Source organism: Callorhinchus milii, unplaced genomic scaffold (assembly GCF_018977255.1).
Source record: "Callorhinchus milii isolate IMCB2004 unplaced genomic scaffold, IMCB_Cmil_1.0 Scaffold25, whole genome shotgun sequence".
NCBI classification, from domain to species: domain Eukaryota; kingdom Metazoa; phylum Chordata; class Chondrichthyes; order Chimaeriformes; family Callorhinchidae; genus Callorhinchus; species Callorhinchus milii.
The window spans coordinates 6739373-6755585 of NW_024704766.1; the positions used below are offsets into that span (position 1 = coordinate 6739373).

Below are 16213 nucleotides of genomic sequence, written 5' to 3' on the forward strand. Positions count from 1 at the left end.
TAACTGCTGATGTCTTCGTCATAGCTTCAGGGTGTCAACGTCTGACATTTTTTGTGTATTGTTGTGGCGAAATCTGGCAGCCAATTGTGCACAGCAGCGACCCACAAACAAGTCGTGGATTGAAGTGACCAAATTTAATTAAATGGCTGGAGTGTGTTGAACCTTCCTCGTTCCGATTGACTCAATGACAAGTCAGTTAATTATTTGCAGTTTTCTTCAACATATGGGTGATACCTTAGCCACACAATGCAACAAACGCTGGCAACTCATTCACTCCTTTCTCACCTGTGTTCTCTCTGTTCTGTAGCTGCTGGCTCCCTGTGAGTGATTCGTGGCTGAGGACAGCGTCGGACATTCGGGCAGAGCTGAGGGCCTTTCCAGCTAATAGACTCATCCCCGACAGAGATTCCACCTGATCCTTTAGAACAAGAAAAAAAATATTGTTAAGTTTAAAAATAAACATGCTGCAGTTGTAAAATTAAGGAGGGGGATTCATTGCTAAATCATTTTAAAAAAAAGTAAGCTATACCTATTTATTTTTAAATCTTTTAGAACAGTCAAACATAGCAATCTTTAAGATTCCAAGATGACTAGATAATGTAGACCATGATAAGCTATTTTATCTTGTACTGAACAGTGGAACCTGAGGACACGGCCCGCGACTGAAGGGGGTGAAATTCGGAACAAATCTAAAGAAACACTACTTCAGTGAGTGAGCAGGAAATGTATGGAACAGGTTCCTTAGGGAGACAGATGGTGGAAGCAGAAAGTGTCTATTCTTTCAAGAACAAATTAGATAGATTTCTGTTGGAAAATAATATCTCGGGATACAATATATAGGGTGAGACACGACATGTCAAGCGACTGCCATGATGGTGGAAGGTGAACTGGATGGACCTTGGTCTGCTTTCGACAGCAAATTCTTATGTTTTTAATCGAAACAACAACTTGCATTTACACAGCAGCCCCTCACTCACGCAGGTAGCATCCCAGAGCACTTGACAATGGCGGAGCACGATTCCGAGCTGGAGGGAGCTCACCCTAGGCACGGGCAAAGAGAAAGGTCTTCAGGCGCAATCTGAAGATGGGGAAGGGACAAGGCGGGGGGGATAGAGAGAGAGTGTTCCAGAGTTTTGGGGCGCAGTGGCTGAAACGGAGAGCACAAAGGACATGTAGGAGGCCAGAGCTAGTCGAGCGCAGGCAGCAGGTAGTGGGTTGGGAGGGGGGGGGGGAGAGGGAGATGCCAGGGAGTGAAGGGATTTGAAAACAAGTGAGAGGATCTTGAAATTGCAGTTACCAATGCAATTAGTTTACACGTACATAGACATCGTCACTCGTCTGAATCGTGTGATGTCGTTGGAGAGTTCGAGGCGACTGTCTTGTGTAACTGACTCCATTGTGATCATTCACCTCCATCGGTTGCAGAGGAATTCTTCCACCCATTTGATTCCCGCTTACAGACTCTGTGGAATTACAACAAAATGGGGGGTTTGTATCATAATAATCCTAGCACTTGATATTATGTTCTTATCACATCATTGAGACATCTCAAAATGCTTCACAGAATGTATTATAACATGGATTTTAACTGTGTAATTTGTGGGAGAAACGTGGCAGCCAATTGCACACAGCAGTGTCCCAATTGTGATCAAATTTGTTTTTCTCTTCAGGCATTATTACCCCTGGTAATAGCGCTCTGCTGATCGACTAACAACCGGGTTCCTACTTACCACTAGGGTAAACAGAGGCGTGTGGAGTAAGGAAACTTGCCTAAGGTTTTGCCCTGACTGAGAATCGAGCCCAGGTCCTCTCACTTGCGAGTCGAGCTAACGAATATGCTACAGCATTCCACTTTATGTAGTTACACCACTTTATTTCTTGAATCTGCTCAAATGGAGTCTCAATTATTTCTAATACTTAATAAATAACTTCTGATCACTGGTTTGCCCATCTCATTAGTGTCATCAAGTGAGGCTACTGCAGTCTATGTTTCACTATAATCAACATTATAACAACTCAAGGTTACGAAGGGATTCAGATATAAGCTTCTGAAGGTTTAGATTCCAGGCAGTTGATCCAGGCAGGTGCAAAGCTGGAACCACACACATCTCTACACCAGGGTGGTGGCGGGACGATTTCACACACACACACCTCCACCACCCTTCATTTCATCAGATCCACTAGCTCCCTCCCTCAATAACCCAGAAATGTTATGTTTCTGGAAGGGAAGCACGAAAATATTGCTTATGCCGCCCATGGAAGTATCTGAAATAGGGCATCCGGCCCTCGGCAGCCAAAGGTTGGACCCCCCACCCTGCTCTGCACCATCAGATCCTCTGCTACCAAATTACCCGTCAATGTCAGAGGTAAAAGTGAATGAGGGGAAACAGGAGGAAAATGTTTGATCGATTCTGAGTAACTTCAAATTACTATAATAATTATTAATAATAATAATAGAGGACATTTCTTCACAAAGCGGATTGTGAGAATGTGGACTGCACCAGCCACAGGTGCTGAAGGTATTTCAAATAAACCGATATTTAGGAGAGCAAGGATATTAAAGGAATTGGAGAGAAAGTTGAGGAAATGGAATTTAAACACTATAATTGATCTAATAAAATGGCTGAAAGGCCTCCCCCGTCACTGTGTTATTAGAGTATGAAGTAGGACTCCTGCATCAAAACCACAGTTGCAATTTGTTCTCGAAAATTTGGCAAGAGATCGATTTCCGACTCCCCACTTGCCAAAATAGCATTTCAAGATGGAATGTTCATTCATGAGGGTGAACTTTATCCCAGCGTCTGTGTGCTCTGGAACTTCCTTCCAACTTATGTAACGTACGACTGAGGTATTTGCTCGATCGCTCTCGTCGATTACTGACAGATTAGTTTCTCGCAGTTTGTATTTGTGCCACGAGCGTGCTATTGCGATGAGGAGGCAAACGCCCCGTTTCTAGCAATGGAATAGCAACAAATTAGGAAGATTTATAGTATACAACAACATGTATTTACACAGCGCCCTTCACACGGGGCAGGTTCTCACCCAATAGTGGTGAGCCTGATGCTGTGCTGGGGGGAGGGAGAAGGTGACTGTCACCATGGTCGAAGAGAAAGGTCTTCAGTCGAGATCTAAAACAGGGGAAGGAAGGGGTAAGGAACAGGGATTGGAGTAGAGAGTTCCAAAGCTCAGGGGAATTTTGTGGCTAAGAGCATGGCTGCTGATGAGGGATAATAATAATAATTTTTGTATTTAATATAGTGCTTTTCACGTCATCGAGATGTCTCAAAGCGCTTCACAGAATATACTGTAAAGTGAATTGACTGCATATTTGTGGGCGAAACGCAATATGAAATGGATACATGAGGATGTTACTACAAAGCAATGCACAGATTCTTGTGCTTAGATCACAAAGTCAGTATTATATATTCAATTATGCTAATTTACAAGATTGCCCTAAAATGCTTGGCTGCATTTAATTCTGTGTATCAGATGAATAAATTAAAAAAAAACTCTTACTAAAAACAAGAGTGGGGGGCTGTGCCTGCAAAAGATTTGTGACAGCCAGCAGAAAACTCACAAGGTAAGCAAAGTTAAGACTGAAAGCCTTTGTTCCTTAAAGCTAGGATAAGCGTTTTTTCATCCTGGGGTTATCAAGTCCTTCACAAGGGCAATGATTGAGGTTACCCTGGTGCTGTGTGATATCATTAACAGCATTTACGGCTCTAATCATCCAAATTCAGTAATATTTAGCGCATTGTTTAACAGTATTCCTCAGAGTTTAGGCAAACACTAAGTTCCCTATTGTGTTCAAATCAACTTGAAAACTCGGGAGACGCGAGGATTAAAGTTTACCCATGTTTAAGGTAATGGCAACTGGTCCGAACTACTTTAATGGTCAAAGGGTTAGGGAAAAGACAAGAAGTGGGACAAAAAAACCTGTAGCATTTATATAGCACCGCTCACGTAGGATAGTGTCCCAGAGCGCACAGTGTCAGCACGAAGCAAGGAATGCCTGACAACAAAGGTTCCACTTCTGTAGATATTCTACTTTGGTTAATTAACAACAACAACTACAGAATTTGCAGATGGTTTTTGAGATTTTCCCCTAATCTATTTCCACTATCAAAGCCTCAGTCAATACCGCCATCTGCTCTCATTGCTATCAGCTGGACTTTTCCAGACACCTGTAATCACAATGATTCTCATTGGAGCAAACCTGCAGCCCCTGTGAATACTAGATTAAACATCATTTCACATATTCACAACGGTAGCATTTCCAATAAGTACTTAGGTTTCAACAGCTGTCTGTCTGAATACACAGTTTAATAATGATTATCCTTGTCGTTACTTGCAAAACCATTAAATGCCACACATTGTTCAGCCTGCACTTATTTTAAAATCTCTTCAGAAGCGATAGCCTCTGGTGTGTCTACCAGACTGTGTCAGTTGAGGACAGGGGAGGAAGGCTCAAAAGGTTAAGCTTTAGCTTAAAAACACTTTGCAGGACAACTAGTCAACTAGTTTCTTCTCAGGGAGAGAGTAGCCATTGTCCGTAAATATAATATAGTAATCCTTGCATTTGATATAGCGCCTTATCACATCGTTGAGATGTCTCAATGTGCTTCACAGAATAGATTGTAAAGTGAATTGACTTGCCTATTTTGTGGATGAAAGAGAGCAGCCAATTGCGCAAAGTCGTGGATTGAGTGAACAAATTTTTTTGAAAAGGTATTATTACCCCCAGAAAGCGATCCGCCAATCGACTAACAACCGGGTTGCTACTTACTGCTAGTTAAACAGAGGTGTGTGAAGTAAGGCAACCTAAGGTTTTACCCCACCAGGGAATAGAACCCGCCTCCTCTCTCTTGCGAGGCAAGTTCTCTAACTCCCACTCTATGGGACATAATGTTTTGATACACTCTGGAATCGAGAGGAATGGATAACTGCGGGATGTCAATTAATCCAATAATGGTTTTCTGCAGCAAAACAAGTTTATAAATGTTCCCAGAATCCCATCATCCGATTGCAACTTGGCCGTTGCACCCGTTAACATTTCTCATACTTAAAATTTCCTTTTGATGGAAGGATGCGGCTTTGATCTATTTCTGCGAGTACCAGTTGTTTCTGCAGATGCTTCGAGCCTCTGATGTGCGTCAAAATGTCACAAAAGAATCTTAAAGCTAATCACTATCAATTTAATGAGAATTAGCCTGAAGTTGCTTCCTGGAAAATTCAGTGCTGAGAGAAATGTAAACCACAGTTGTGGGAGGGAGTTACCATTATGACAGTGGCTGGGAATCATGTTGTCCTATGGTTGGCAGTTCTTAGAATCCAGGTAATTGTTTCCTGAGCTCATTATAATTTTACCTAGAACTGGTTGTTGAATATTTTTTATTACTTTAAAAAAAGACCTACTTTTAAATTATTATTATCATTATTATTAGAGTGCATGCAAGAGACGGTCATGGCCTTCAAACTCTCTTCCTCCACCCTTTGGAAATTCATCTCAAACACCCTTCGCCTCGCTCCCCTCCCTTGCCTCCTTCAAGACCCTCCTTTTTGACCCCTCCTAACCCTCCCCTCCCTGCCTTCCATCCCACTTGATGTCAACCCTCTGATCGGGTCCAAATCTGACTGCCCAGGGCTGTGTGTCGTCCTTCCGACATGAAAGGTACCGTGTAAATGTAATTTGTTGTTGTTGATATACTGCAGCACGGAACTTGTTAGAAAGGAAATCATTTTATATACAAAGTGAAGTTTCAAACTTCTTCCTAATAAAGTTTGAAATCCTCATACAAACCAAGGATGGCTAAACCAGCTTTTCATTTCATAATGTGCTGTGTTTTGTAAAGTCCTCCCATTTACTCTGACAATTCTGTCTGAATCTCGGACGGATTCCAAAGCAGAGGCAAGTCAAAAAAACTCCTTTTAACGGGTGTGAAAATCGTACCCATTTGCTTGTGTGTTTCATTATCAGTAAGAGCAGTTGTGCAATCTGAAACCGAAGTGATCCATATGTCTCTGATTAACCCACTGGAATTTTTGTAATAAGCCTGTCAGAGTCAGTGGTACAAAACACCCCAAGATTTTAATATTAAGACCATAAAAATATAAGATTGTTCAGAATTGTGAAAAAAATCTTATTTTTTAGTTATAATTTGAAGCCGGTTGAACGCAGCTCTTTGAAGAAACAGGCTTCCAAATTTCCCAGACTGAATTTAAGAATTTCGAACAACACTACATTTTAATAATAATAATTCTTGTATTCGAAGTAACGACTTATCACGTAATGCTGTGAAGTAAATTGACTGTATATTTTGTGGGTGAAAAGCGGTAGCCAACTGCGCATAGCTGTGTCTCCACAAACAGTCGTGGATTGAGTGACAAAAATGTTTCTGACATTAAAGGTTTTAATGCTAGGACCACGAGAGATTTCAGATGACTGAATAGTGTGGACATCGCTGTATCTGTCCCACACGACCACATTGACTTGGGATTGCTCACCTCTGTTTGGCACTTTATTTCTGGCAAAGCCAGGGCCTGGTTGATGACTATAAGGCTGGGCAACACCCATCTCTTGTGCATGATTCATAGTTGCCAGTAGTGTCTCTGCTTCCCCGCGGTGGATTGCATTAAGCAGTGCCGGGTTGTCTTGGCAGCGTTTAGTGGACGTGTCAGTGCAGTCTGTGTTGGACTCATACCCCTCCCCATGCCCCTCACTCGCGCAATCCTCTTCCATGCTTTCAGAGTGCATCAAAGAAGGGTGGTGTACAAAACTGCACCCTTTGGTTGAGGAAGGGGGTTGTGTCATGTGGTCCTGGCCTATGACTTGCAGTAAATGGTGGTGCTGATGGTAGGTGTCTGTATTTTGGTAAGGCAAGTTCAATGTCTGGTGCTCTGACAGAGTCTGCTGTTGCCCGCACAGGTTGGGAGCCATGTTTCCCACCTCCCCCACCCCTTGGTTTATGTGCCTCAGCAAGTCGTACTCTTGCTGCTTCTGCCGCTGGTGACATTTTAAGAAATGCGCCAGGTCGACAGAGCGTGCGTCCTGCTGTCCCGTCAGTGAATGCCTGGGCGACAGGAGTCCCGGGATCATGGAACCGTACTGTGAAACGTGCTGGTGTCTGGTATAGTCATGTGGCGTTGGAGAAAGCAGAGCCTGGTGTAGTAACGAGGTGAAACTCGTTGGTTGCTGCTGCTCTGCCTGTAGAATGCTTTTCCTAGGCCCGCTCGGGTTTAAACTGGAAAACTGGTCCATCTGTGCAATTTTCAGGACCTGTGCTTGGGAGAACGCAGCCGCTGGGTTGAAGTTGCCGGGTAAAACCCGAAACTGCTCCGGGAAGTGGTGAGGATGTAAGTGAGTCTGTTCATAGTTCAAAGGGGAGAACCGGCTAATAGGTCGACTGTAAACAAGGCAGAAAACACAAGAGTAAGAAGCAGGTTAGTTATTCTCGCATCTATCCACATCAAACAGCTCACTCAAATAGTACTGCATCTATAATAATCCTTGCATTTGATATAGCACCTTATGTCATTGAGACGTCTCAAACAGTTTCACAGAATACATTGTAAACTATGTTATTTTTGTGGATGAAACACAGCAGCCAATTGTGCACAGCAGAGTCCCATGCACGCAGTTGTGGATTGAGTGACCAATTATTATTTTCTCTTTTGGGAGGGATTAATTATTACCTCCTGGAGAGCAATCTGCCAATCTACGAACAACCGGGTTTCTTCTCACTGCTAGGTAAACAGAGGCATGCAGAGTAAGGAAACCTGCCTAAGGTTTCGCCCTGATCGTGTCCTCTCGCTTGCGAGGCGAGCACGCTAACCACCCTTCTATTCTTCAGCGGGAAACCGTGACACTTCACTGCGGTACATTTAAAAAAGCAAGAGATTAGGTTCATCGTGCCACCTTACCCGCTTGCCTCTGCACTATCAGCACTGAGTTGCTTGGCCAGTGCCCTGTGCTGCCCACTCAGCCCGTGAGATGGGATGTGCATCGTCCGCTGTTGCAGGGGAATCTGGTTGCTGGGGCTGATGATTGCCCGGGGGTGTGAGGGGAGCATGGCGGGTACACCACCCGGCAGCATGCTGTTGCTCAGCATATCCGTCGGCTCCTGCACTTGGATTGTAACCTGCTGTGTCGTCGGCTGCTGGGACAGGCCCGGCTGCATGTTCATGCGAGGCAGGGCGAGGTTTGGTGGAGGCGGGCTGTTGCTGGGCTGCTGGTACAGTGTGTTGTGGGAAGGCATGCCTTGAAACTGGGATGGAGGTGCAGCACAACCTGAAGAATTGAAAACACAGATATATTTTTGTTTTTAAAAAATCAGCAAGCAAATGACTTGGCAAGACTCGTGAAAATAGGGTATTATATAACAATAATAATCCTTGCATTTGATATAGCACCTTATCACGTCGTTGAGACGTCTCAAAGCACTTCACAAATATACTGTAAAGTGGATTTTGTGGGCGAAACTCTGCAGCCAATTGCGCAATGTACTGTCCCACAAACGGTCATGGATTGAATGACCCAATTTTTCCCCCGGAAAATGATCTGCCAATCGACTAACAACCGGGTTACTACTTACTGCTAGGTAAATAGAGGCGTACTTGTGAAGTAAGGAAACTTGCCCCAGGTTTCGCCCCGAGATGTCTCAAAGCGCTTCACAAAATATACTGTAAAGTGAATTGACTGTATATTTTGTGGGCCAAACTATGCAGCCAATTGCGCACAGCAGCGTCCCACAAACAGTCGTGTATGTTTAGTTTACTTACTGCTGGGCTGCATGATGGCATTGGTGCCAGGGGGAGGACTGTTGTTAGGTTGCCTGAACAGATGGTTGCTGGGATGGTTGGGAGGAGGACTTGACTGCTCATGCTGAATTCGTAACCTAAAGAGAAAACATGTTCTCTTAAGTAAGATCAATTAGGTAATACAGCACGTAGCAACTGCATCTGAATTGCTTAACCCAACAATTGCATTTCTGCAAAATAATTATAATAATCCTTGCATTTGATACAGCGCCTTATCACGTCTTCGAGACATCTTAAAGCGTTGCATAGAATATATTGTAAAGTGGATTGATTCTGTATTTTTGGGGCTGTGTGTTTGGTGACCAAATTAGTATTATAATATTTTTTCAAGGGATTAATACCCCCGGAAACGTGATCCACCAATCAACTCAAAACTGGCCTCCTACTTACTACTAGGTGAAGAGAGGCATGTGGAGTAAGAAAACATTTTCCCTGTCCGGGAATCAAATCCAGGTTCGAGAGTTATATTCTCGCTTGTGAGTTATATAGTATAATTTACCTCTATTTTAATTTACACATAATCATAAAGTAAGAGGGGGGGAAATGTATTCTCATAACACTCATAATACTAACTGAATCAAGTCTTTTCTGCTACAGCATGAAAATGGTCACTGATATTCAAACATTAAATTGTGTAGTTTGTACTGTTCTATAAATTATTTGGCTTAATGCAGAATTTCATTAAAATGCTAAAAATAATGAATCCTAATCCTTGAAATAATAACCTTGCCAGTGACAAAAATACTCTTTTTCAGTGCTGAGAATAGACAAAAATCCCAGCAGAACACAATGAGGAGGATTACTGGCACGAGTAACAAATCTGTCTGTCTGACTGAACAGGTTTAAACAGATGCTGAGATGAGGATGACTCACCTTTGCAGTTGGTGAGTGATTAGAGCTGGCTGGTTCTCCATGTGCTGTCCTAGTGAGCCCGTCGACAGTGGGGGTGAAGGCTGTGGTGGTCGGATACATTCCTACAGTTTGTTCCAGAGGAAAAGATGCACATATAATCCTTGCATTTAATAGTACAAAGTGCTTCACAGAATATACTGTAAAGTGAATTGACTGTATATTTTGTGGGTATATTTTTTGAGTTGGGAGGGGGAGAAATGGGAATTACAGTCTGCACTTCACACTACCATGGGCTTCCAATTGAGGGTCTTATGCACTTTGGTGCATCTGGTCAGTTGCTTCATGCACATGAAGAAAGTTAAATGTGTAATATAAGAAGAATATATATCAAATAAACGTTGCATTTGATATAGTGCTTTATCACATCTTCGAGACAAAAACAACAACAATAACAAAATTACATTTGTATAGCGCCTTTCGCCTCGGGAGGACGTACCAAGGCGCTGGACAGTCAAAAGTTTCGGACCAGAGCTGGAGGTCGGGATTGGAGGGCGGTGGGGGGGGGGAAGCAGAGTGATTGAAAGCACAATCGAAGAGGAGGGTCTTGAGATGGGTCTTGAAGGAGACATGGGAAGGGGCGAGGTGGAGGGATTGCGGGATGGAGTTCCAGAGGGTGGGGGCAGATTGATAGAAGGCCCACCCACCAACGGTGGGGCGGGCGAGGGGCATGAAGCAGGCCGGAGCCCGCTGACCGGAGGGAGCGGGCAGGATGGTAGGGCATTAAGAGGTAGCAGAAGTCTCAAAGCGCTTCACAGAATATATTGTAAAGTGAATTGACTGTATATTTTGAAATACGGCAGCCAATTGCGCACAGCACCGTCCCATAAACGGTCGTGGATTGAGTGACCCTATTATTTTTTATTTATTTTGAAGGAATTATTACCCCTGTGAAGGAACGTAGGAATTCTTAAAAGCGAGGCCAACGGAATGCTTATTTTGAGGACAGAGGGGGAGATTGCTGGAAGGATGTTACCAGATTGGTCACACAAAGGATAGGTGAATTAATCAAATAAACGAGTGCACAGATCTACATGTGTACAACTGTAAACTCTGACGGTACCTGAATCTGATGCTGTAGGATCTGGTGCTGCTGTTCATGCTGGTAAAGTATGTGCTGTTGCTGTGTCTTTTCTAAAAACCTTTCGTCCATGGCATTTCCGTACATCTTTTGTAAATGCTCATGTTCCTGAACACAAAAATAAAGCAGCTATTGCCTTTGTAACTCCCATAAGGAAAAGTTTCGAAAGAGAATTAGATAGGTACTTGAAAAGGAAAAAATTGCAGGTGTAAGGGGAGAGTGCAGGGGAGTGGTAGCTCTTCCAGAGCCTGCACAGGCACGATGGGCCGAATGGCCTCCTTCTGTGCTGTAATATTCTATGAAGAAACAAGTACAAGTGTTTCTGGAATAATAGAATCATAAAATCTTACAGCACAGAAAGAGGCCATTTGGCAGCTCCAGTCCCACTGCCCCTGTAGTATCAAGCAACTAAACAACATGACAAACCTCATTCACCAATTAATCCCAAATCTGAAAATACTAGACCAATGAGACAACGTAAAAGGAGTGCTGGGTCTAATATAAGTATTAAAATATATTGATCATCAATAGTTATTTGATGGCCAAGTGTATATTGAATTTCTGATGAACACCAAGGAAGTTCCAGCAACAACAAGAATAAATGACATTTGCACAGCGTCTTTCATGTCGGGAGGAAGACCCAAGGTGCTGGACAATCAGGGATTTGGACCTGAGCTGGGGGTTGGGATCAGGAGGGGTGGAGGGCAGGGAGGGTAGGAGTAGGAAAGTGGCCAAAGGCACGGTCAAAGAAGAGGGTCTTGAGACAGGCCTTGATGGAGGCAAGGGAGGAGGCAAGGTGAAGGGACGGTGGAACCAAATTCTAAAGGGTGGCGGCAAAGAGGCTGAAAACCCGACCGCCGACAGCAAACTAGAAATATGCAAATGTGGTTTCCTTGTTCACGAAGAGTGACTTTATCTACCTGCTGCAGCTGTTTTATGCTACTGTTGGTGGCTGTGCATTTCTCCATTTTCTCCAGGTGAGCCTTGAACGCCTGTATGCTCGCTGCACCATCTGAAAAGCGGCGGACTGGAGAGAACCTTTCGGTCGGAAGGTGTAGAGTGTTGGGGTCCTTGTAACAAACCCTGAAACAGCAGAAAAAGCAGAAATTATAATCCTTGCGTCATTGAGACACCAAAGCGCTTCACAGGATATACTATAAAGTGAATTGACTGTATTTTATGGGTAGAACAAGCCAGACAATTATGGACAGCAGTGTCCCACAAACAGTCGTGGATTGAGTGACCATATTTTTTGGAGGGGGATTATTACCCCCAGATAGCAAACCGCCAATCGACTTACAACTGGATTCCTACTTAAGATAAACAGAGGCGTGTGGAGTACAGAAACTTGCTTAAGGTTTCGCACTACCCGGAAATCGAACCTGGGTTCTTTTGTTTGCAAGGTGAGTGCACTGACCATTACACTACGGGAAATCATGACAACACACCAACCCTACTGCTTCCGAAATAAACTCAAATAGACAAGAAATCCAGGTGCAGTCATGTGTGAAGACATCAATACCCTCACAAGTTTTTCTCACATACTACTCACTGCATTTCCTGTAGAACAATGACTTGCCCTAAATATTTCCCCAGTGTCAAGAGATTTTTTTTGAAAATACCTTCTTGCCTTCATTATAGTAAGCGTTCCAAGCCCCCATTCTGTGTAAACGGCGCATATAAACAAGTTGTTGTCATTGGTATGGCCTTATCCAGATACCACTGTAGATCATTTGTGGAAAACCATATGTGATTTTTCAGCACAAAAAACAAGGCCCCTTAACACAAAAAATGATGGAAAATCTTTTCTTTGGCAGTATTGTTGTTGTTATCTTTGTTTGTAGGACGCTGCTGTGAGCAACTGGCTGCCGATTCACCCACAAAATACACAGTCAATCCACTTGACAATATATTCTGTGAAGCGCTTTGAGACATCGCAACGATGTGATGGGCGCTATATCAAATGCAAGCATTATTATTATTGTGTAAACATTCACTTAATTGGCATTTTGTCTTAAAACATATAAATTTTCTGACATGAACCCATTCCAACACAACTCAAGAAATGTGATCCTTGTAGACATTTTGAAAAACACAGTTCCTAGTCAGTTTCAGAGAAGCTTCAGTTCTCTATCTGTATCTGGAATCACAACATCGATAAGCTGATTTACATATATAGTAAAGTTTTGGGCCAGTGCTATTAAGGTTGCCGTGCTCAGACACTGAAATCACTGGGAAATCCTGAAGCTTAAATTCAATTCAGTAACTAAGCTCTCATTGTTGACTCTTTAGCTTTCCTAAGGGCTTGCCTGAGGCTACATCTCAGTAAATGTTTGAAGTTAATAAAAATTCCAAAAACTGGCATCCATTTACTTGCTGCTATGAGATTGTGTATTACACCACAGTGCCACTGTCATTTTGCTGAGTTGGGAAGAGCAATCAATTTGAATATAATTTATAACTACAGTGGTAATTAAAAAGATGCGGACTCTCTGCCAGAGTGTTGTTCCGCAGATGCCCTGCAATAAATCACCGAAAATGTCATTCTAAGTATGCAAGTATAGACACTTGCATATTTACAATGAATCGTGTGGCACACAAAATACACAGTCAATTTACTTTACAATATATTCTGTGAAGTGTTTTGAGTATAATGTTTTGAGACGTCTCAACTGACGTGATAAGGCGCAATATCAAATGCAAGGATTATTATTATTATTATGGGCCCTCTCACATTTACCGGTAGCGCTATAAATCTTTCATATTTATGAAATCTCGCTTGCAAAACTAATAAAAGTCAGATCTCTAAGTATTGGGGTATTTATACAGTAGTTTGACAAAATGTCAGTTAAAAGATCTGTTGATATATTGAATACTCAGAAATCATAGTGCAAGGTTAGAATTTAACATGTCAAGGGGAACACCATCTGCTCTCTGAGTGTATTTCTCTTAGTAGTAGATTTAATTTTTTTTATTAAAAATTCACATACTGAACACAGGTTACAAAATCAGAAAACAATCTACCACACAAAATAAACCTGATTTATGCCTATTCCCAACTCGTAGAACTTTAGAATATTGTTCAAAATCCTAGGGCTTTGAGAACTCCCAAGTGACCATACAAAGATTTACGAAGAATGTACAGCACGGAAACAGGCCACTCGGCCCAACCAGTCCGTGCTTGTGATTATACTCCACACAAGTCTCCATCTGTTCCTTTACTCCCTCCCACACCCTTCTATTCCCATCTCCCATGTGAACATCAAGCTTCCTCTTGAATGATTCTAACAGTATGATTCGACCACCACTTCAGGCAAGCTGTGTGACAACAACAAATTATATTTGTATGGCGCCTTTCACATCATGAGAACGCCCCAAGACACACTGTTTCAGGCAGCGAGCTCCACAATCTCACTACTCTCTGCATGAAGTAGTTCCTCCTAAATCTCTTTTTGATCGCCTATTCGCTATCTTATAAATATGTCTCCTGGTTATGAACTCCACATACAACAGTTGTAATAAGGAACTTGCTGCTATGAACAGCATTCATTGTTTAGATCTGATTCACTTATCTCCAACAGCAGAGTTCCAACGTGGCAACAACGCTGCCACACTGTGTCCAGAGTCCATCTGGCCAACTGTAGGAAATAACACGATCAGCACTGCAACCTGTGTGTGTGCTCTGAGCCTTCACGTTTGCTTCTATCTGCTGGTTGGTTCCAGTAGCATTTCTGCACATTATTAAATATATTTTGATTCTTTTATTTTAAAGGAAAGTGTAAAGTTGCTAAAAACGTAAACACAAACGAGCATAGCCTCGGTGAACCTCAAACAGCAGTTATTTTTTAAATACTGTACAAATGACCAAAGAGGATATTTCCTGACGCAAATGGTGTGCATCAGGACAGCTGTCTGCCTGCATATGAGAATGTTGGCAAGTCTGTGTTACCAAATGCAGCTGAATGATTTTTTCCAATGAACTGTGCAAGTGGCTATAGCATGCTATGAGTCCTATTATATTAGTTACAAGCCATTAACAGTAACAGATATGTTTGATATGACCGGTGTGCCGATATGTAGTGGAAATAGATTTGCATGCTGTAGGCTCATTCATCATATAGTAAAACCTCTTATTACTGTAAAAGGAAGCAAAAGCGAGCGAATGGGATCTAACAAACTCCCAAAGTACTCATCCAGCTAAAAAGAAACATAGTAAAAATAATAATTTGGTAGCACCTTATCACACTGTTGAGACACCTTAAAGCGCTTCACAGCATATACTGTAAAGTGTGATTGTGCATTTAGGGGAGAAATGTGGCAGCCAATTGAGCACAGCAGCGTCCCACAAACAGTCGTGGATTGAGTGACCAAATATTTTTTCCTTTTTTGGAGGGATTATTACCCCCGGAAAAGCGAAACTTATTGCTAGGTAAACAGGCGTGCAGAGTAAGGAAACTTGCCTAAGGTTTCACCCTGCCCGGGAATTGAACTGGGTCCGCTCAATTATGAAGCGAACGCATAACCAATATGCTACAGGACTATGGTTGAGTTACTGAGGTATAAAGTTAGAAGATAAGTCTGGACACAGACAGAATTCTAACCGTGCAGGAAACAAAGCATTAGACGTGGTTTGTTACTCTGGAAACCTGAACCGGCAAATTTTACAGACAAACCTGAGAGGTTTCACAGTAGCTCAGCTCTAGGATTTGGCCACAGCACAGACTTAATGTGCAAATGTCACTCACCGGCTATGTTGATCAGGGTGAGGAACCCAGCCACGGGAACGGAATGCCTGCTGCTGTGCCAGCTGCCTCTGCAAATCTGGATGAATCTCATCTGTAGGATTTGTCATTGCCAGTGTGTGGCGCTTGGTTCTGTTTGCCAGGTACCTGCAACACAAGTGAATTCAATTAAAATCCATCTATTTAAGGAACGCGCATTTTATAGCACCTGTAACAGATAGTCACGAACAGTGGGTAAACCAGCAGCCATTTTGCCACACAGAAAGGACCCACAAGCAGCAGTCAGGCGAAGGTCCAATTTATCAGGAGAATTTCTCCCTTCTCTTTTCAAATAACATCATGAAATCTTCTAACATCACCTAAACAGTCGGTTTAACGCCTCATCTGAAGGACAAGGAAAATAAATGCCGCGCTCCTCTCAGATACTGGAGCGTCAGTCTGGGGGAGAGGGATTAAGGTAACTCACTTATGGACTGTACATACCTCTGTACAGCTTCTTGGTCTGGTTCTCCATCTGAGCTTTCCTCATCAACTGGCGTCACTGCTGCCACCGCATGCTATGGGAAGAAGAGGGTCATGCTCACTGTATTAGAGGGACACGGCAGGACAGTAAGTAGCATGCTACATGGAAGAGCAATGAGATAATAGAACATAAGAATTTGCT

At 42.8% G+C, this 16213-nt stretch overlaps 1 protein-coding gene across 1 annotated transcript in view; it reads right to left on the minus strand.

Moving 5' to 3' along the window:
- The window catches only part of sik3 (SIK family kinase 3), a 145162-nt gene that overhangs the window by 3591 nt on the left and 125358 nt on the right, over positions 1 to 16213 (minus strand). Inside the window, exons 14-23 of the mRNA XM_007907315.2 lie at positions 16033 to 16106; positions 15553 to 15696; positions 11728 to 11890; positions 10790 to 10915; positions 9691 to 9791; positions 8779 to 8894; positions 7921 to 8287; positions 6505 to 7403; positions 1321 to 1463; positions 286 to 418 (exon numbers count right to left, since the gene is read on the minus strand). Of these exons, the coding sequence (XP_007905506.2) occupies positions 286 to 418; positions 1321 to 1463; positions 6505 to 7403; positions 7921 to 8287; positions 8779 to 8894; positions 9691 to 9791; positions 10790 to 10915; positions 11728 to 11890; positions 15553 to 15696; positions 16033 to 16106 (2266 nt within the window). The remainder of the gene's footprint in view (positions 1 to 285; positions 419 to 1320; positions 1464 to 6504; positions 7404 to 7920; positions 8288 to 8778; positions 8895 to 9690; positions 9792 to 10789; positions 10916 to 11727; positions 11891 to 15552; positions 15697 to 16032; positions 16107 to 16213) is intronic.